Source organism: Colossoma macropomum, unplaced genomic scaffold, assembly GCF_904425465.1.
Source record: "Colossoma macropomum unplaced genomic scaffold, Colossoma_macropomum, whole genome shotgun sequence".
Classification (NCBI taxonomy): Eukaryota; Metazoa; Chordata; class Actinopteri; order Characiformes; family Serrasalmidae; genus Colossoma; species Colossoma macropomum.
This window is the reverse complement of record NW_023494791.1, coordinates 38,368,440-38,390,929: the sequence shown is the minus strand read 5'-3', so window position 1 is coordinate 38,390,929 and position 22,490 is coordinate 38,368,440. Positions and strand designations below refer to the sequence as shown.

The following is a 22,490-nucleotide window of genomic DNA, read 5'->3' as shown; positions in this document are numbered from 1 at the left end:
TTTAATTTATACAATTATTACATAAATTTATGAAGTGTTAACTACTGCCAACCAAATAATTCTTATAGAAAATTACTGTATTTATTTATGATTTGTTCTGGCATAGGAACAGGAATTTAGAGATGATGGTGATAAATAAAATATAAGCTGCGAAGAGCCAAACAATGCTTTATTTGGAACAATACACAACTTTCAGGCTGTACTGAACTTGAAGTCACTGAATAAATGAAGAGCATCCAGTACATAGCAGAGAATAGCAGAGGAGACGCCACAACAACAGCATTACTGTCAACTACTGGATAGATTTTCTGAAAAATTATTCTCAGAAATGTTATCCAAATACAAGCCTTTTAAGCCTTCTGTTGACATTTACTCTGATGTTCTTTTAAACATTTTAGGAATGCTAAAAAATACTGTGTTTGTGAAAGGTTAAACTGGAGCAAAGTTAATGCTTACAGTATACACAAGCAAAGCATATTCAAAAACGTCCTTTATTACTTCTTTGTGATGTATTTCTCAAGAATATCCCACAAAATCTGTGTAATTATGATTATATAGTTGTTATTCTTCTCTGCTTGCTCTCTTGCTTCTTTCTCTCGTCTTTCCCACAGCTCCTTCCTAACTTCTTGGACTTCTAGCTTCAGTGCCTCCAACTGTCTGCTCACTTCATTTTCCTTCAGGATCCGTCTTTTCTCTTCTTCAATCGCTCGCTCTGCCTTCTGGAGCATTCCGTTGGTATAATAGCTTCCTCCATTCTCAGACACCATGTTTTCAATCTTCTCCAGAAGCTGGTCTACCTGAGTGGAATCCTTCAGCTCATTGTTGAGAACATGGTATCGTTGGTTGCTTTTGTTGAAGAATGTCTCCAGGTCTGGGCTGCAACCAACAAATTCATGAATGCTCCTCTCCCTAAGCTTGTCTCCATGGGTGAAGAGAACCAAAGTGTGTCTGCTGGCTTCTTCCCCAAAGATCTTCAGAAAAATCTCAACGGTCTTGCAGTCTTCCTGAGTGAACCTGCCTGGCTGCACCACCATCAGGAAGGCGTGTGGGCCAGGGGCAGAGAGAGGGAAGCAAAGCTTGATCCTATTGACCGTCTCCTCTAAGGTAAAACTTGTGTCAAAAAGGCCTGGCGTGTCAATAACAGTGACTTTCTTTCCGTTCACATCCTTGGTGACCTTACAGCAAGCGTCCGTCACGGATGATGCTGATATGTCACAATTAAAGGCTTCTTCTCCCAGGATGGTGTTTCCAGCAGCACTTTTCCCAACTCCAGTCTTTCCCAAAAGAACTATCCTGAATTCTTCATATGGATTCTGTTTGTCATGCACTGTTTAAAGAAAACAGACGCATTATCATCCAAAATTTAGTGACACACAATAAATATGTTAAATTTGGGCCAAATATCCAAGTACTCATGGCGTGAACATGATGTGAACAGATTTACTGGGGTTATAACGGGGATTTGGCACCCTACAACAATTCAAATCTTTGCTGTATCTAAGTCTCTAAGTGTGTTCTTCTCAGAGAAGAAGATTAATGTCCTGGCATATATTTCCCAGTATAGCCATTCATCCAACAGTTCAGAGGTTCCTGGAAATATGGTAATTAGTCTTTGATTCACAAACTAAAAATAAGAACAAGCATAATGGAAATTATCTTGAACATTTCTGTTTTTATTTTATGGTTGTCAGTCCAAATTAATTATATTCACTAATATGTTACACAAAGAAAATGTTAAAATGCCATAAAGAAGACTACTGACCTAAAGGTATTTAACATTATTGCATATGATGACTACATATTCAAACCTTTAAACAGACACATTTAATGGACACACATCACATATAACCTATAATATATAGCCATCTGAATAAGAACAGACAAGAATTAGTAATGTGTTTTCTCCTCACCAGCATTTAAGATCTGTGCTGAGTGACCATTTCATTACAGATTTTTGGTATCACTCAGTGCAGATCTACTACAGGAACTACTTTTTCAGGAATTTCAGAATCCACAAGCCTACTCCAAACCCCACTACAGCTGTGGCGATTAGCTCTGTCTTGTTGTTCTCTATCCTTCGTAGTAGCATGTCCCAAAGTTTTGCACTTTTTCCCAAATCCTTCTCATCAAGAAAATTATCTAAAGCCTTCTCAGGCTGCTCAAGAACTGACTCCAAGGCCCTCTCTGGCTGCTCAAGAACTGACTCCAAAGCCTTCTCAGGTTGCTCAAGAATTGACTCCCAAGCCTTCTCAGGCTGCTCAAGAATTGACTCCAAGGCCCTCTCTGGCTGCTCAAGAACTGACTCCAAAGCCTTCTCAGGCTGCTCGAAAACTGCCTCCAAAATCCTCTCAGGCTGCTCAAGAATGGTCTCATTTAAAGCCTTTTCAGTCACCTGATTAGTAATAGCATTCTTCACTGATTCTGCTGGTTCACTGATATATTTGATCATAGCTAAAACTACCAACACAATTACAATAGGTGCTGCAATGTAGATTAAAGTTTTCCATGTATTGTGCACTTTTGTCACACTCTTTACATAAAATGGTTGTTTTCTCTTTGTCATCTGATTGTGGATCTTGTCCAAAAGCTCACTGACCTGTGCTTTATTTTCCATATCAGTATTACTGAACACATGGTACTGTCCCCCACATTTGTCAATCAGTGTCTTCAAGTTCTTGTCCTCTTTGATAAACTGATCTATTGTTTTATTCTTAAGCCTGTCTCCATAAGTGAAGAGCACCATAGAGTACAAATGCACATTAGAGCCCAACATTTCATTCAATTTATCCATTACAGCCCTCTCTTGCTCTGTGAAGCGTCCCAGCTGGATGACGATGAGAAAGGTGTGGGGTCCAGGAGCACAGAGGGTCAAGGCTCTTTTCAGTTCTTGCTTCACCTCTGCACCAGAAAGCTTGCAGCTGAACAGACCTGGAGTGTCCACCACTGTCAGCAGTCTCCCACACACCAGGCCTTCACTGCTTTTACTCCGCAGTGTCAGGCAGGTGGAACTGATGTCTGACTGGAACTCTTCTCTACCCAGGATGGTGTTTCCTGTGGCGCTCTTGCCCACTCCCTGAAGGCCGACCAACACCAGTCTCAGATGCTCCTTTGCTCCTGGAAAGAATTGTTCTATATAGCTCATTTGTTCCAGATAATTCCCTTTGAAACAGCTGTTCATGTTTAAGTTGAAGCCATTCACAATGAATATAAAATAATAGAAAGGTTGAAAGTGGTGAAGAGTTTGCATTCATATTATTTATACAAAAAAGTTTATTCAACCTTGGAAAAACATGTATTTTTTAGATACAAAGACATGGCTTATAACTCAGTCAGTCACTACATCACTCACTCACTTATGTTTAGCAGACTAGAGATGCTCCACAAGGAGGCTTAAAACTTATAACAGCATTTAGCATTAAAGAAACTGTGTCCTTCTTTAACAATCATATTCTCCTTTCAGTTTTGAAAATATGTAAGACTGCACACAATAGTGTATATGTTACTGTTCATTTACACAAAATTCTTTTTAGGTTTTCAGAGTGGTCTCGAACATAAACAATGAGTATTAAAAAATGCTTCATGATATATGCAATTGCTTTCAGCACCAGCTGTTTTTATATAATTTACCGGCCCTATACCCCCAATCTTATCTGCTCTCCATGACTGCCAGTGTTGCATTGATTCCACACCACTTTTTGATTGAGTTTTTGCTGCTTATGCTGCTTTCAAGTGCAATTCAGGTGGTAGTGTACTCTGAACTCATCTGATTTATGAAAATACCAGAAAATCTGAAGGCAACTCTGATTCTGAGTCAAATCCAAGAGTCCTCACGCAAGGCAGGTGGACTGGATAAATTTCAGGAGATCAGGACTTTCACAAATAAATTCCTGAATGGTCATGTTCTTCAGTCAGTCTCCATGGGTGAAAAGAACCATGCTGCATTTTGAGGAATCTTCTGGATGATTGTCACTGTTTCTTGCTCTTCCTTGGTGAATCTGCCCAGCTGGAGAGTCACCAAGAACACATGAGGTCCTGGTGCAGACAGGGATATGCACAACTTGACCTTTTTCTCAGTTTCTTCATGTGTTTATCTGATCTGTTCCTCAGTTTCTTCGTTTGTATATCAAATATGCCTGATGTGTCATTGACAGCAACCTCTATGCCATTGGTGTTTTGACAGTCTGAGGTCACAGAAGAGAAAGACACTTCAAATTTTAATACCTCAACATATCAAAAACAATAGTTACCTTTCCACTGCATGGCAACACACTCAAGTGCAAATATGACATGTATTAATGTCTGTTAGATTTAAATTTTTCTTTGGTCCTTTTTTTCTTAATCATTTTAGAGTGTGTTTTGTAACTGTCTACCAGTAACTTTAAAGTGCTGCTGTGAACACCATTGGTGCTGTAACGGTGGCAAACGGAACCAGATGCTCACAGCAGAGGCTTAAGTCCAAACTTTAACATCAAAGGGGCAATTCAACCTCAGAGTCAGTAAACACAAGCAGAAGGTCGATAACCAGAGAATCAGAACAGGAAAAAAGGGCAAGAATCGTGGTCACAAACAAAAAACGGGTCATACACAGAGTGACAGAAGTAAACAAAAAGGAAACGCTTAATACGCACGAGTGATGATACTTCGCAATGAACCTATATACTATACTATATGTATACTATATATACTATATATACTTACTATATATACTTATATACTATATACTTATAGTGTAGTACTTATATACTTCGCAACGGGCTTATATACTAAACTAACAAACAGTAGAAACAAGGAACAGAGCTGTGTGTGTGTAATCAATAGTCCTGAGATGAAGAGCGCGATAGGTTTGTGTTTTATATTTGTAATTAATTTAAATCATGTTGCAAAGACCTGTCTTTACTTTGACATGAAAGACATTCTGTTTCTGTTGATCAGTGTAAAATAAAACCAGATTAAATCTATTGTGATTTAATGTTCTATGATTATAATACAAGAAATCTTCCAAGGAGGTAAATACTTTTATGGCACTGTATTGTCTCTTTCCCACTGGGGTTAATATATTTGGAAAAATACAATGTTCATCTGTTCTTCACTCTAAAATAGACTTACTGTTATTGCAATTTATTATACTGCATGGAAAAAAAAACTATTGTAATTATTTTACGTATTGTAACTTACAGCATTTCACAGCTAAAATTACTGGAGTTATTAATACAATAATTTACCATAGTAAAACACAGCTCTCGATAACTTCCACATAATTGTTTATGAGTGCTATAATCACTTAATTTGACAACTTAATTATGCAGGTAAGAATTTTGCAACAAATTTTAACAGGAAAAGTGCATTTTCTAATGAAACAGCAGAGTAAATGCACAGCTAAAGCAATTCCAAGAACGGGAAAACAGTTCACTTTTAAAACTACAACAACTGGTCTCCTCAGTTTCCAAACACATACAAAGTGTTGTTAAAGGAAGAGGTGATGCAACACAGTGGTAAACATGCCCCCGTCTCAAACTTTTTAAAAACATGTTGCTGGCAACAATTTCAAAACGGGCATTGAAAATTTAAATTAAAAAAAAATATTCTCAGTTGCAATATTTGATATGTTGTATTTGTACTATTGTCTATTAAACATAGGATATATTTTGCACAGCATCCCAACTTTTTTTGGAAACAAATTTCTAAATACAGTAATCTCAAAGTGGTTGAGCTATTCTTAGGATATAGAAGTGTGTGATACCTTCACTTCTCACCCCATTGCAAAAACTAGCAACATCCTAGCAAGCACCAGCAACCTTGAGAGATTCCATAGCAATCACCTAGCTACCTACCCTGGCAATAAACTCCAGTACCACAGCAATCACATAGCAATACCCTTGCAACAACCAGAGGTCCCACAGCAACCATCTAGCCACATTCTAGTAACCATTTAACAATACCCTAGCAACCACTTGGAACATTATAACTCCTAGCAAAATGTCAACAACCACCTAACAACATACAAGCATAGGTATCATAGCAACCAACTAAAAAGAGGTACCCCAGCAACCAACTAACATTGTCCTAGCCACCACCTGAAAACCCACAAGACCTACCAGAGATGCCATAGCAACAAACAAACAGCCATCACCAATACTATAGAGACCACATCATAACACCTAAGAAATCACCTAGAAAAACATATGTACCACTATAGCAATGCCCTAGCAACCAGCTAAGATACCATAGCAACCATCTAGCAACACTGATTGTTGGATTCCTATTATTTTTGACTTCTCTCCACTAAAACAAATTGTGCAGACCAAACTTTAAGTCCTACAGACATGTAATCTGGTCAATAGGTAGTAGTCCCTGCTGCTACTTAGGCACATGAGAAGAGCCTGAAAGGGGGCGCTACAGCATATTGTTTTTTGTTTTGGCCCATATTTCCTGCACCATGAGGCATAGAGACATACTTCTCAGTGCTGCTGATTTATTGGGTCATACTAGGCCAAAGTCATCAAAAACTCAACCCCCTGGAAAAATTTTGTATTTTTTGCAAAATCTGCTTTTGTGTTTTACATCCAATCTTCATGATACTGGTATCAACCTATCTGCAAGAGTTTGAAACTCAATAATTATATTTAAAGAATGACATTTTTAAACAACATGGCAGCCACATGCCATTCAGTCCTTCTGCAGTAGAGAATTGTTGACTAAAACAGCTGTAACTCATGAACGCTTTATCTGATTCTAATGAAACTTGAGGCTTGAGTCTCGGAAGATTCTGAAATTGCCTGTCAATTTTGGTACATGTATGTCAATAGGAGGCACTATCAAAGCTAAATGATTGTTTATCAGCATCCATACAATTGATGAAGCTGAAACTTTGCATGCTGCATATTTGAACTTATGTATAAGAGAGTTTATAAGAATGACTTGCAAGTCAGTGTGTCTGCCATCAGCCAAACAGCTTTTAGCAGGCATTTGACACGCTTATCATTGACTAATCATCATGGCACTTGAATGGTATGTCTATGTATGGGCATTCAATTATCCTATAAAGTTACTCTGTTTGCCAACATCTAAATTAAGTATATCTCAGACATAAAACTGGATTCAAACAATACAATTTAGTAAGCCAAAAAAGTTAGAAAAAGTGTTTTATATTGTAAATGTATTTCTTTCTATTGTCACTTGTTTGAAAACAGCATTTTCAAACTAGCTTTAGGATTGAAATAATCTGTAACACTTTACAATACCAAGTCATAGTTAATAGATAACTATTCAGGAACTAAGCAAGGACGAATGAGTAGTGCTGCATTAATGCTTAAATAATTACTTTTAACTACCAAGGAGTACTAGTTAATCACTCAGTAGATAATAGTAAACTTTTGATTAGGGTACTTCAATATTGACTAAACAATAACTGCTGAGTCTGACAAGGTTCCAGGTGAACTACTAACTGATGTAACATATTTCAACATTCATAAAGTACAGAAATACACTACACAGTGTGCAGTCTCTAAAATGTAAAAGATTATATTCTCTGTTATTATTTACAGAAACAGGCATCCTCAGAGGAGGTGGGGACATCACACCATACCATACTGACTGGTGTCCCTTGTGTGTTTGTTTTGATGAACAACCTTAAAAGGTTAATGCACATCATCATATTTGGGGAGTGTGATGAATTGAGATTCAGACATGCAAATTTTGACCCATACTGGCTTTCAGAGGAGGCTACAGTGTGCAACGAGTCTTAAAATCATTCAAAATCCAAGTGTCACGATTTTCGATTTCCTTCAGATAAATAAAATGTCTCTTTTGATTCAATTGTTTTAGCTGAACAACTTTGCGATTACAACTTATGTCAGAAAGCCACAGCACCATCTGGTTTTCCTGAGGGTGCAGTACCACTGCCACCCGCTCCCATTGACTAGTGCCTGATAATGGATTACCACCAGAATTGCCCTCTTGCAGATCTGGACTATGATGCCCTGTTATAGCCTATGACAACATCATTATGTAGATTCTGGATGGTGTCTCTATCCCACAGCCTATGGTAATGGCATGGCTCAGTAACTCTGCCCAGTTGAATCTTGTACCTGACCAAGTTGTTTGCTACTCAGGGTACACCGGTTCTGTTTCTCTCTCATTTATTTTGTCCTATGCAGGATTGCATTCCTGTATGTCTCTCCCTGATTGTCTCTCCTTTGCTGGCCTGGCCTGGCCTGTCAGCTTACCTGGACGGCCTGGCTAGATGATGTTACAATGTCTGATGAACTAAACAACACAGTATAGCTTGTGAACACACACTGTCTCTGCAGTCCTCCTTCGCAAATCACTTCTTTCTGCCAAGAGGTAGCTTGTAAAAAAAACATGCATTACCTGGTTGCGTGCATGCAATAAAGCTAGCAAGTTTGTGCTTATTGCGACTTACCAAGAAATGGAGAAGAACAGGAAAAGTGGCGCAGAGAGGGAAAGGATAAAAAAACACACTTAGAAGAAGTTGCTAGGTGTTAAAAAATTACTGATTTATTCAGCAAGGGAGCGACAGGTCAGCCATGTAAGAACTGTTTCATTAGTTTAGGTTTGCTTTGGTTGTGTTTTGTTGCCTACGGCATCTTAACGTTAGCTAGCTAACTAGCAGTTAAATATTCTCATTTGATGCTTCATTGTCCAGCCTAAATTCACAAAATATAGGTAGATACGCTTAAAAGGAACTTTTCAGAAGATTTGTCTTGAGTGCTTTTCAGCTGAGGCACAATTGCTCATGCGTGGATGTTTTATAAGCATATGTTATATGAAACAAGTGTAAATCGGATTTAGATGCCTTTTTTTCAATAAATCATACAGTATTTTTTATCCTGGCACAATGTAATACTGGGCCACATGGTATACATTGCATACATAGTATACATTGGTGATGATATAAAGTACCAGATACTTCAGAAAAAATATATGCGTTTAAATAATAATTAAGATAATTAACTTTGTGTTTTCATTTTTTCTTTGCAAAGGAGGAGATAGTACACAACCAGAAAGAGGGCATGAGACATGCTTAAGTTCAGGGAGAGCTCGATGTACAGCTTACACTAAGTTTACAGGTTTATAGGTAGAACAGTATCTCAGCTTGGCAAAGTAATGAATGTCATAAATTATAGATTAAGTTATTAATGCTTCTTTATTGTGCTTGTTCATTAATGTAAAGCTATAAGATCACTGTACTGTACTTGCGTGTATGTACAGAAAAATGTAGAAAGCATAGTAACTTGTGTTTTGTGTTAAAAGTTGGGTTCTTAGAGAGCTCTAAAACTTCATGTATCCAAGTATTTCAAGTGCTGTATAATCAAGGCATTATTCACACCATAAAGTGTCAGTATCAAAAAATCTATAACAATAATAATTTTGTAGAATAAGAATTAATTTGTAGAATTTATATATGTTCATAGTTATGATTCCTTTACATTTGCTTACACTTATGTATTTATTAGCTTTTGTTACTTACATGTTTAACAAAACAAATTTTAAAACAATAAAATATCTGTGAAACAATTGCATAAATATTCTTTTGATAAAAAGATGCCTCATAGTAATCATTTCATGAATGACTTTCGTGATCACTCTGTTGCAACATGCAGTTGTTTTTTGTAAAACCTTTTTTTGCAATGTTTTTATCTAAACTTCTAGTTGCAAAAATGCACTTACCATTGTTTGATTCTTCATTGCTCATTTTCAGTGTTGAGCAGGACATTTTCTCTCCACAAAAGCTGGTGCTGTGTGTGATACAGTCACGGAATCTAGTTTTGAAATTTTCTGGCTCCACTCTAGCAGTTCCAGAACTTTCTGTATCCAATCTGGCAAGCCGATAGTTTTGTCTTCACCCTCGCTCCTCCCTTTCATAACTGTATGCATCAGTGATTTACATACGTGTCTGTACCTTATCACATTATAACTGATAAAATCAGAATGTGTCTTGAAGAGAACCACCCCCCTTTAAAGCCAGAATGTTATTCAAACACTACCTTGAAATCTGGTTGGCGTCCCTGGGGGCCACCCGAATCTTCCACCTACTCAGTCAGGAGAATGTTGTGAGATGCTAGAAGAGAGAAAAGCAACAGTGAGTGTAGCACTTTTATCCCCTACGCCCCGAAAAGGGTTAAAAACCGAGAGGACGAGGCTATGAGTTTGCAGTTTTAGAAGAAAGATAGGAGAACTACATAATACCAAAAATAAAACACCCAACCTGAGTGATTAATTTCTAAGACAGATTTATAAAGTGAAATTATTATTGAGCTTAACTGTTTTACCAGGACTGAGGCGAATTAATAGTCTAAAAGTACAGCAATTGAAAGAAAAGGCAATGAATTACTGATTAGTACAAAGAAATAAAAGAGCACAATTAAATACAACCCCATTTCCACAAAAGTTGGGATGCTGTGCAGAATGTAAATAAAGATAGAATGCAATGATGTGCAAATCATGTAAACTGTAGTTTTAAATGAAAATAGTACAAAGACAACATATCAAATGTTGTAACTGAGAAATTGTTTTGTTTTTTGAAAAATAAATGCCCATTTTGAATTTGATGCCAACAACACATTCCAAAAACATTGGGACGGGGGCATGTTTACCACTGTGTTTCTTCACATATTCTTTTAACAAAACTCTGTAAGCATTTGGGAACTGAGGAGACACTGCTCTAGTTTTGAAAGTTACATGTTTTCCCATTCTTGTTTGACATAGGATTTCAGCTGCACAACAATTCAGGGTCTCCTTTGTTGTATTTTTCATTTCATAATTCACTAAATGTTATCAGTGTGTCACAGATCTGGACCGCAGGCAGGTCAGTTTAGCACCAGGACTCTTTTAATACAGAGCCATACTGTTGTAATAGATGCAGAATGTGGTTTGTCATTGTCTTGCTGAAAAAATCAAGGCCTTCCCTGAAAAAGACGTCATCTGGATGGCAGCGTATTTTGCCAAAACTTTTATATCGTTCAGCATTAATGGTGCCTTCACAGATGTACATGTCACCCATGCCAAACGCACTAATGCCCCCCTATACCATCATGAGCTCTGGCTATTGAACTGTGCACTGATAACAAGCTGAGTGGTCTTTAGCCTGGAGGGCACAGTGTTCATGATTTCCAAAAAGAGTTTCAAATGTTGATTTGTAGGTCCACAGGATCCAGGTTTTCAGAAGTGTTTCTGAGCCCATGCAGTGATTTCCACTATAGAATCATATCTGTTTTTAATGCAGTGCCAACTGAGGGCCCAAAGATCATGGCCAGCAAATGTTGTTTTTTTGCCTTGTCCCTTACGTACAGAGATTTCTGCAGATTCTCTAAATCTATTAATGATATCATGTACTGTAGATAATGAAATGCCCATGTTCTTTGCTACTTATGTTGAGAAATGTTATTCTTCAGTTGTTGCACTATTTGCCTGTGCAGTCTTTCACAGAGTGGTGAACCCCTCCTCATCTTTACTTCTGAAAGACATCTGGGATGCTTTTTTATACCCAATCATGTTACTGACCAGTTGTCAATCAACCACCAGTTGTTTTTTTAGCATTACACAACCTTACCAGCCTTTTGTTGCCCCTGTCCAAACCTTTTTTAACATTTTGTTGGCATCAAATTCAAAATGGGCAAATATTTTTCAAAAAACAATAAAATTTCTCAGTTTAAACATTTGATATGTTGTCTGTGGACTATTTTCAATGAAATATAGGGTTTAAATGATTTGCATATCATTGCGTTTTGTTTTTATTTACATTTTGCACAGCATCCCAACTTTTTTGGAAATGGGGTTGTACTTAAACAAACCAAACACCCCACAGTCTTTCTAGGCTTTAAGAAAGTGCCTAAGATATTAATTCTTGCTTTGGTTTACTCTGCTTACATAGTTGAATGTAGCTGTACTCCGTAAATGAACAATAATGACAGGTAAAGCTCATTCTCTGTTCACAGCTTACAGAGATGCAACTTACAGTTCAGTTGCAGCGGAACAGTCCCATTTTCACCAGCAGCACACGTGGAAGAATCATCATTCTTGGGTGGATTCTCGGCCCATTTAAAGCAAAAACCAGCCAGTCCATGCACATGAACTACAGTTTGCAAGCACCCACTCCATAAACTCTTAAAGACTAGTTAGTTTTGGCTCTCCAGGTGCTCAAAGAATGGCCATAACTCACATGAAACTGTTTCTACAGTAAATATTTATCATTCACAGACTTCTTCTAAACCTCTAATGCAAACGCAACAGTTTTTTGAAACACTACTGCTCACTTCTATTCATTTTTTTTCATGCTTTTTTACTGCTATCTCCTCATCTTCTTTTCTGTGATTTTTGTCTCTTCTCGTCACCCGTCTCTCTCTCAGCCCAGCTAATCCAAACTGGAGAAATACTTGATTGACACTCTGAGTGTTGTTTAAAGATGCCAGTCATCCACTAGTGTTTTCATTACTCCCCCTCTATGCTGTGTGCTGAAAAATATACTTCTGAGTTACTAATGCCATCCAATGTCAATGTTGTAATTTAAATTCACAAATAAAAAGGAAGAAATAGATCATTTTTTTCTGGATCTTTCTTGATAATTTTTTTGTCATTTTTGGGTAGCACTTTATTTTACAGAACAGTAAGTAACTAGTATTTCATAGGCAAATACAGGGTACTTAGCAGCAATTTTCTGGTACATCCTTTTCATTTACATGGACAACTACCAGGTTGCACTTACTCATAATTTAATAGGTAATACTAATAGGTTTGCTGTAATGTGATGGAAACAGGACTGTAAAATAAAGCATAACTTTGTATGTTGTAACTATTTGCTTTCTTTGTTGCATGCAGAAAATAACCATACATAACGTTATGCATCTGATTTAGGTTAAAGCACAGCAGTGGTGTCTATGTTGTAGTGTGAAACATAACAAACAACATTCCAAACCACCTGGAAGATAACAGTGACAAGCTTACTCAAAAAAACAACAAATAGACACAGAAACTACCCTCTCACACAGACAGGTCATTCCATACTGACTCAAATAGCCCTTCCAGTTAATGTCATGGCTTTTCTTTACGCAAAACATTCAACAACTTCTATTAAATTCATAAGACCTTGCAAAATCCTAATAATTTAAACAACTAGTTGTTTCTGAATGTTTTACAGTAATCAAACGATAAAAATACTTTTACTCAAACAGAGTTCTTTTCTTGGTGCTCACAGACTACTTGGAGACATGTGAATTAACCTGTATTATGTGAAGAAGCCTGTTGTTGCAAGATTTTTTGGAAGCTGGTATGCTGGCATACTTTGACATGCTTTACAGGATGTTCTGGATTTTGGCATACCTAAAGCCTGCATCAGTGGGGTTTGTGTACAGCTGAAAAGACCATACTTTTAGCCTACGGGCTGTAAGTATCGCTGAAGATGGCATACTTAGATCCACCTGCAAACAGCTGGAGAACAAAGATGGACTGGCATTGTGGAGAAGTTTCTCAGTAATGCTTGGGTTTCTCAGTAATCCTGAGGTGTATCTGTTGTTGTCTCTGATGTTGACATGTGTCCTAACCCATTGTGAGTATGGAAGATTTTCGTGGGCTTTTGGGAAGTTGCCCACTTGACAACCCCTGTGAAATGTTTACAAAGACATTTTACAAACAACTTTGTTGTTGTTATTGTAAATATTGTTAAAGACTAGTTTAATGGTCATAGTGCATTCTGTTGTGTTATATTTAGGCTAGGTTGTTAGGTATGGATACTTACATTTGACAGTGAGAGGTTTGACCACTGTGGGTTTGACCACTACCAACCGCACAAGAAATTTAAAAATGTTTTCCTGCATATAACTAAAATTGTCCACACACTTGGAGCAAGAAGACATCATCTAGTATGCAAATAAATCAAGCCACTACAAGCTGTAACTTGCTAATTTCCTGAATCCAATGAAACATATGCTCAATAGGTATAACACAGAGATAGAAAACCTTGAAGTCAATATAGTACAAATATGTACTACCACTAAAATCAATGAATTTAATATTATAGCCATTAAAAAGTACAAAAAATCTGCTATTTTCAATAAATTATTGAACAATGAAGGAGTAATATAACATCTTTACATTTTTTATATGTCTGTAAAGAATACTAACACCTTCCCATAAAATTTTCAAACCAATTTAAATAATCCTTCTTAATACAACACAGAATCAAACTCTGGTTGCAAGAAAGTGAATACTAGTGGAAATTAATTTTAATTAATTAAATTGGTTGTAAAGAACCTGCATTGACTTCAAGAAGCAATTCTTGTCTGGCAGCGTAGCGAGTTATATTCACAAGCTGTGAATAACGCAAACATTTAACCAAGCTAATTTTAAATCTGTTAAATATTGTTGATTATTTTCAAAAATAAAACATCATGTTTAAGTCAAGCTCATTGATTGTTCTGGCAAAATGCTAATAACGTTTATATTTTCAATGCAAGCATAAACTGAAACTAACAAAATAATTAATACAGAGCTCTGGGCTTCATGTGTATGGGAACAAAAAATAGTAACTACCACTCTGGGCTGTTTGTTCAGGGGTCTTTTCAAATGAAACTGTGAAACCCAACAACTTACACCATCACTTGGAGACTAAACATTGTGAATAGGTGTCTATAGAATTGAGCCAGAACTCTGTTTTCATCTTCAGCCTGATATCCAGCACTCTGTCTCTGCCAAACATCAGCCATCATGTTAGGTGAGTCAGAAAAAAAAAGATCTGATCACTTACATTTGTGGTCATCTGTGTAGACCTCTCTGATACAGAGAAAAAACTGTTTTATTCTGTTTGTTCTGGTTTTGTTGATGTTCAATAACAATTCAGCTCACACTCAGCTGGTCTTAAGAGTCCACCTTACCACGAGACAAGACCAAGTCCAAGTCCAAATGAAGTTGAGACTGAGACCGAGACCTGACTCGAGCACTGCAACACTACTGTATTGAAAGTCTTGTTTCACTGGTTTGCTTGTACTAGTAAAATAAATTTGCCCTAATCCTGTGTCGTTTTTGCCTCATTCATTGACGTTTTAACCTCTGAAACCACTGAGACCTGAATAGGGAGCATCTACAAATTACTATCATGAAAGACCAAGCACGACACACCAACATGAAACATTAGGAGCCAGTATAGAGGCCTTATAGCACTAAACACACGTGAGGGCCGTTTAGAGTTCTATTTTGGCCTCTATTTATAATTGTTGTAAATGAGGTTCTCAAAAAAGTCTCATACAAGATTAAAGTAAAAATGGAAATGTATTGTACTAAAGGGGTGAACCACAATGCAAAATAAACTTAATTTTAGAGTTCACATTTGACCCACAGACAACAAACAACATTCCAAACTACCTGGAAGACAAGTGACAAACTTACACACAAAAAAAACAACAAACAGAAACAGAAAATTCCTTCTATCTCTGATTACTAAACACGCATATACACATACCTGCAGGCACAGTCACACGCAGAGAGACATACCATGACAGACTTGCTGTACAGATTGCCTACAAACAGTAAAGAATCCAAAAGGACTGCTGACACTGAAAAAATGTAGACTAACAAGTCCAGCTGAAGAAGCTAACCAGCCAGTTTTGCATCTTAAACAATCATCAATCAGAGATGTTATAAATGGAAAGACCTGTCACTGGTTAAAATATGAATAGGAAAGCTTGTAATGCTCAACATAGCGTCAGTTTATGGAGAAAGTTCTGTGCTTCAATAAAAAGAGCCAGTCGGTTTGCTGGTTACACCACAAGTGGAGAAAGGTCAACATTATTATGGTGCTAATGGGGAAAGTCCCCGCTCTTTGTGGAGATCTACGCAAGAAACCTGAAAAATCATGCTTTTGTGTGTTATTTGAGCCAAATCCTACAAACTAATTATGAAAATTTTGTCACATTTTACCAGTGAACTCATATATGTTTTTGAAATGGTAATTTGAACTCTGCTGTGTGCCTTTTGGATGTAGCACTTTAATCATTTGTTATGTTCTTGTATATTATGTAGTTATTCTCTGTATTGAAAGTCTTGTTTCACTGGTTAGCTTGTACTACAATGCATTTCCATTTTTTGTGTTGTTTGTGCCTCATTTATCCATGTTTTACAGTCCAGTACACCACTTATCTCTTACCACTATTTGTTAACTTACACTTGATCTATAACACTATGTATGGTTATTGCTACAGGAAAAAAGATACTTCCTGAGTACTCAGTGGTGGGTACTCTGCAATTTTTATACCTTTGTCATCCGTACCTGTAACCAACCCTTCTATCACATAGGCTTGAAGCAGTTTGGTAGTACTTGCCGTTACCATGTAACTCCTTAACGTTAAAATCTGAAATATACCTCATATTTCTCACATTAGTTAATATAGTTATATGTTAAAGTTACATATTATATAGTTAACTTAAACAAATATTTATTACTTGTATATACTATATATTGTGGCGGCTTAAACTTGCTCCAGTTACATGAAAAACTTAGTGGGTGTGGTATGCGAAAGGGACGACAGTAAGTGAGACGACATAGATGACAATGACCTTCATCAGTGGCGCGTGAGGTTCCAGGGTCATGTGGTGAGCAGGGCAGGAATGGAAACAGACTCAAGGAAGGTGAACGCATTGTATATTTCATAGTTTCTGTGAGATGCAAAGCTTCTTAGATTGCACCTCATTATACCGGTGCTTCATGCGAGAAAGAGACCGAATGCGTGCAAGTCAACACAAACACCAAGGAGGCAAAACAATGGAAAAATACATCTGTTACAAGTTCTCATGTTGTTGCCCCCCAAGAAGAGGGTAGCAGTTAAGAAAAGCCAGGTGCCTTGGGAGAATTGTCTGGGTTTGTCACAGGTCCTTCTCCCTGCAATCGACTGTGGTTTTCCCTTTAAGTTCAGGGCATTCAGGACAGATTGCCAACAGTAAAGGCTCGGAAAGACAGGTACACCCTAACTGCTTGAGCTACTCTGCCAGCTCAGGAGAAATGGGGTACAATGGGATTCAGGGATGGGACCATGCACTGGGGGCACATGGTTATCCAGTTTAAGGGAGAGCCTGTTTGATGAGCTTATCCAGGAAAGATGGAATGGCAAGTTCATCTTTAACCTCATTGCTCAGGCCCTGCTGGAAAGCGGCCATTAATGCTGCCAGTGACAGACCTCCGATTGGTTAGGGCACTTCTTGAAGGAGGACAATACCTGGAGTTATCAGCTTGGTTGAGAGCACTTACACATGGCAGCGTGAACTCAAGACTAAGTGGAGAGATGTGTGTGTGAGAGATCTTCTTAAGTAGTGAGTTTCACAGCTGACAACAGTCAGTCCTAATCAGTCAAGTGCAGCTGTCTTCCTGCTACATATAAACCAATATGTCACATGATTAACAAACCCCTTTCTAACAGCAAGGCCAAGAGATAAATATGTATCCAAAGGTTGAATACATTTTTGCAAAGTACATTTAATAAAATAATTGAAGCAGTCATTTCACCTGACAGTGACAGTTCAATTTCATGTCAGTATATTTAAGTATCATTAGTTAACATATTCAAGTACCATTTAATTTATCTACATTCACCATTACTTAATGATAATGTGTCCTGCCAATTAAAATCATGATGTAAATATATATTAACAAGTCATTAGTTAACATACTAACATATCATTAATTTATTGTGGTTCAAAACTTTAAAGAGAGGATGACAAAAAAAACTTTTACTAAGGAGCCCCTGAAGGGATGTGATGTATATATTTTTTTTAGGTGAAAGGGATGTGGTGTACCAGACACTATCAGGTGAGCACCTATTAGTATCAAATGAGCACCAGCTACTATGTGGTGATGCTTTTGCATTAAAACTATACATACCAGCAACAAAAATAAGCAAGCGGGCAAAATGTCTTCAAGTTTAAATGACAAATATAATTAGTGACAAACATAGTATCTGGTGCACACCTGATAGTATCGGGTGCTCACCATATTGTATCTGGTGCTCACCTGATAGTATTGGGTGCTCATCACACAGTATCTGGTGCTCACTTTATAGTATCTGGTGCTCACCACATAGTATCTATTGCTCGCCACATAGTATCTGGTGCTCACTTTATAGTATCTGGTGCTCACCACATAGTATCTGTTGCTCACTTATAGTATCTGGTGCTCACCACATAGTATCATCTTCCTTTTTAGGTGTTTGAAAGTTGTTTTAAGTTCAGGTATTTGTTCAGTATAGTTTTATATTTGATGTTAGAGCACATGTTTGCTGAAAATGTTGGCATTTATAGAGAATTTTGTCAATTTTTTGTAAATGCTGTTAGATGATGTTAGAAAGGGGTTTGTTTATCATGTGATGTACTGGTTTACCTTTAGCAGATTACATTACTGGTAAGTTAATTGATATTAATGCTTTTATAATTAAATAATATAAATATCAACCAATTAACAATATATAATATTCATATATATAATTTACACAACAATTATGCAAAACTACACATTCTTTAATATTCTGAGCATGTTTACTGCCTTTTTGACATTGGTTATAAGGCTATAATGTAGATGATGCATTAATATGTTAAGCCATGAATTCGCAAATTTATCATTACATACTCACTTTTTTCCTGCCGCATCATTAATGATTAAGTAAATAAATAGCACATCATGCAATCTTTTCAATCTGAGCTCAGCCCCAAAACGGATTTTAAAATATGTAATAGCGCATTTTGGTAAATATGTTTAACCTTCCATTGATTTCCCTACGGATTAGTTTAATAGTAATTAACTTATAATAAAGCAATAAGCGAGGCCGTGTGTTACTGCGATTTTATCGCGGGAAGGGTGTTCTTAGGCATGACTTGAAGCGGAGTTCCTAAAACTCCCTTACCTGTGATAAACTCACGGTAACGCACAGCCTCAAGCTTTTATAAAACAGCGGCCAACATGAAATATGATTAAATACACACTTTTTCAGAAAATAATTTGTTATTATTAATAATAATCGGCATCAACAAGTATTCCGCCAAGAAATGTAGTTCCTTCAGAGTATGGTATCGTTGCTAAGCAACCATTGCGGTAATTTTACTTTTTGCCGTATAACAATGAACACATGATAACCCAGCACTGTTCAATACAAAAATCGACTATCAGTACTTTTTGGTCACCACATTACCACCACGAATCTTATTTAGCACCAAACCAGCGCCGCACCTCTTCTCGCGCTGGGGCTGAATCTCAAACAGCTTCCTGCTCACTACGTAGTGCACTAACGTTACGTAGCTAGAAATTTCAATACTGGATCCTGCAACCCAACGGTACAGACTATAGCTAAGAAATAGTCATTTGGGGCTCTACCACATCCGTACTCGATAACCCAAGCACTATTTGGCTGTAGAGAGTAGAATTTCTAAACCTTCATAGTTAGCACACTATTTAGGGAGTACGGAGCCGTTTGGGATTCAGTCTGGGTTTGGCCAACGTTACTCTTGACTGAAACACGAACGTTTGAAGCGTGTAAGTCATTCGAGTGATATTTTTTACACTTTTATACTGCCGTTTTACAGTTAATCATACCGTAAATACTTTAATTCAAGCCTGTGATATTAATGATAGCGTTGTTTAGGCTGTTTGCTATCTTTTAGCCTGTTAGGTTAGCTAGCTGACCAGCCTAGTTCTAGTTAACAACATAAGTCACCAGCCCCTCAGTTTAAACAAAAAAAACGGGTTCTTAATTCATTAATATTCTCGGTGGTCCATTTGAGCAGCATGAGAGTCAAATATGATTCCATTAACAGCGCAAGGGTTTTTTTCGTGCCGTGGCGCAGTAATACAGAGTCCAGTTGCTGTGAATCGGTCATAGGTTTAGGTATATTGTGGATTTTACAACGGCTTCGAACGCGGCTCAGCCAATTAGATTTTAGGACCGGAATTATTGGTCCATGTATTAATTCACTGTGAATGAAAGCATTAATTATTAATATATGCTTATTTGTGGGCCAGTATTGTAAAGTGTTACCGTTATTAGCCTATAATTTGTGTAAACCTACATCATCTCCATCAGACATTAGGCATTATAGAAATAGTCTTAATCAATGTATTAAGTCATGGTATTAATTAACAGACTGAGTTAGAATTATGTTATTAATTAATGATTGCCTTTATTAATGGTTATTTATATTTGATTCGGTTCTTTATTAATGTATATATGTACACATTTCCTGATGTGTAACGTATTAGTCCATGCATTAATTTACTGTGATGAAAGCATTAGTTAAGTATTAATACGTGCTTATTTTGTGGACCTGTATTGTAAAGTGTTAGCAATGTAACATGTAAGAGTTCATAATCTGATATTATCAATGACATAGGCTAAACTACAACAGTACTCCTTTTTGTGGAGTCGACAGTTCACCCTAATGTCCAGCTGGAGGCGCTGTTCCTCCAACAATGGCGCATGACCAAAACTCGACAATGTCTGATAGTTACAACTCCTGTTCTTCAGTGGTCAGAAACCCCACAGAACCACCACAGAGCAGGTATTATTTGCGTGGTGTGCTGGACACAGCAGTGCTGCTGGAGTTTTTAAACACTGTATCCACTCTGTGTCCACTCTATTAGACACTCCTACCCTGTTGGTCCATCTTGTAGATGGAAAGTCAGAGATGATAATTCATCTGTTGCTGCACAGTTTGTGTTGGTCATTCTCTAAAGACGCCGTCAGCTCTCTCTTTTTTTCTTTTTCTTTGAGTGAACAAGAAAAACATTCGGGGAATTTCTGTACCAAGTTCTTTTTTGTTGCACAAGCTAAACATTTTTACAGCATGTGGCTGAAACACCTGAACTCAATAATTAGGAAGTATGTCCTAATACTTTTGTCTATACAGTGTAGCTTCTCTGGGACAGTACCTCTCATTGCTGCTGACATGGAGAACCACAAAATTCACAGACACAGACACTAACTCCCACATAAACACATTAGTAATTGTGTGCATATTTCATGCGTACAGTGTCATCTTGTATACACAATCAGATTTCTTTTCTTTTCTTTTCTTTTCTTTTCTAAAGAGCCACGTCATAATAACTGGAAAGTCTGAGCCTTATTCCAAGATATTATGAATCCTTATATAAGTCCATCCTGGGAATTCCATTAAAATTAATCCACAGATTCTATGTAGCGAAGGCTTTTCTTAAGAGATGAAGGCTTGATTGAAACTGGCTGCTTATTTTCTAAAAATGCAACCAAATGTATCCAGATACTCGTGTGTTCTGGCAATATCTGAGCTCTTGATTATCTTTTCATTAAATGATCTGTGATCTCTTCTTATGACTTGAGTTTAATGCAATGTCACATAGAAACACTTCTCTAGTGGTATTTCCTGCTGTACTCTTTTGCAGCGTGAAAGCTGACACCGTTCTCAGGTGGTTCTCACTAGCTCGTTTGTTCTAGATAAGTCTCTTTGAAACTCTTTTATCTAATTGACACTGATCCTATGCAAACTATTAATTCACATTCACACTGTAAGTGTAAGAAAGGTGTATTCAGTGAAGGAAGAACAAACAGAAATGTTTCATGTCCTGCAAAGACATTTTTTTGACAGTGTTGTAAATAATATTCTATTATTTGGAACACTGGTACTTTACAGTTTAGACATCTTGAACAACTACATAGAATAAAAGAACAGGTATTAGTTGTATTAGAAATGAATTTCTCCTTTATTTAGACCCTCATTGTTAATGAAGCGGAGACCTAGCAAATGAATAAAACAATAAAATAAGCACAATAAGCATTAAACCATGAAAATAAAATAAACACATTTAAAATGAAAAAGAATTAAAAATTAAAACACAATTAAAAGAATGTAGTACATTGTGTCTAACCGTTAGCGAATGGCAACCTACTTTAGCATGTGAAATACAGTGATAGGTACTGTAATTAATCCCAGTGATCAAGCAAAGAGCAGAGAGTGGTAAGACTCCAATTCAGTCCCGTTGCTTAAGAGTACAACTTCAACATGCGTATAAATAACATCTCCATTGTCCAGCACAGTCATAAAAGTCACTTGCACAATCATCTTTCTACTGTACAATGAGAAATATGATTATTTCTAAATATAAAGCCTAGCTTTTTCCTCGATTTCCTTCCTCAATTTCCTAGTAAGTGTATTTATATGATTTTTACATGGACATGTTAAGTTTCTTGTCCGCCCAAATGCCTAAATGTTCTGTGACTTTTTCATAGAGAAACATTTAGGGTAGTGATGTTCAGGTTTTAGTTTTGTTTATGTTTAGTAAAAGTTTATGAGTATAGAATGCAACTTGAATGCCATTCAAAGACTTGTGTATGTTAACCAAATTGATTGTACAGTCTGCTGAACAGTATAAAGTAGGATTGTCTGTTTATAGATGAACCTTTCAGTCAGTTACAGATAAAGCAATATTACTGACATACATTGAAAAGAATACTGGTCCCAGAATTGAA

At 37.0% G+C, this 22,490-nt stretch overlaps 1 protein-coding gene across 1 annotated transcript; it reads right to left on the bottom strand.

The window, feature by feature from the left end:
• Positions 1 to 458: 458 nt before the first annotated feature.
• Positions 459 to 20,924, bottom strand: LOC118811092 (GTPase IMAP family member 4-like). Its single transcript, XM_036575301.1, has 4 exons — positions 20,918 to 20,924; positions 19,185 to 19,313; positions 10,008 to 10,052; positions 459 to 1,327 (listed from the first exon to the last, which is right to left on the bottom strand). Exons 1-4 carry the CDS (start codon positions 20,922 to 20,924, stop codon positions 495 to 497), a joined length of 1,014 nt encoding a protein of 337 aa, XP_036431194.1. The 3' UTR covers positions 459 to 494.
• Between the last annotated feature and the right edge of the window lie 1,566 nt (positions 20,925 to 22,490).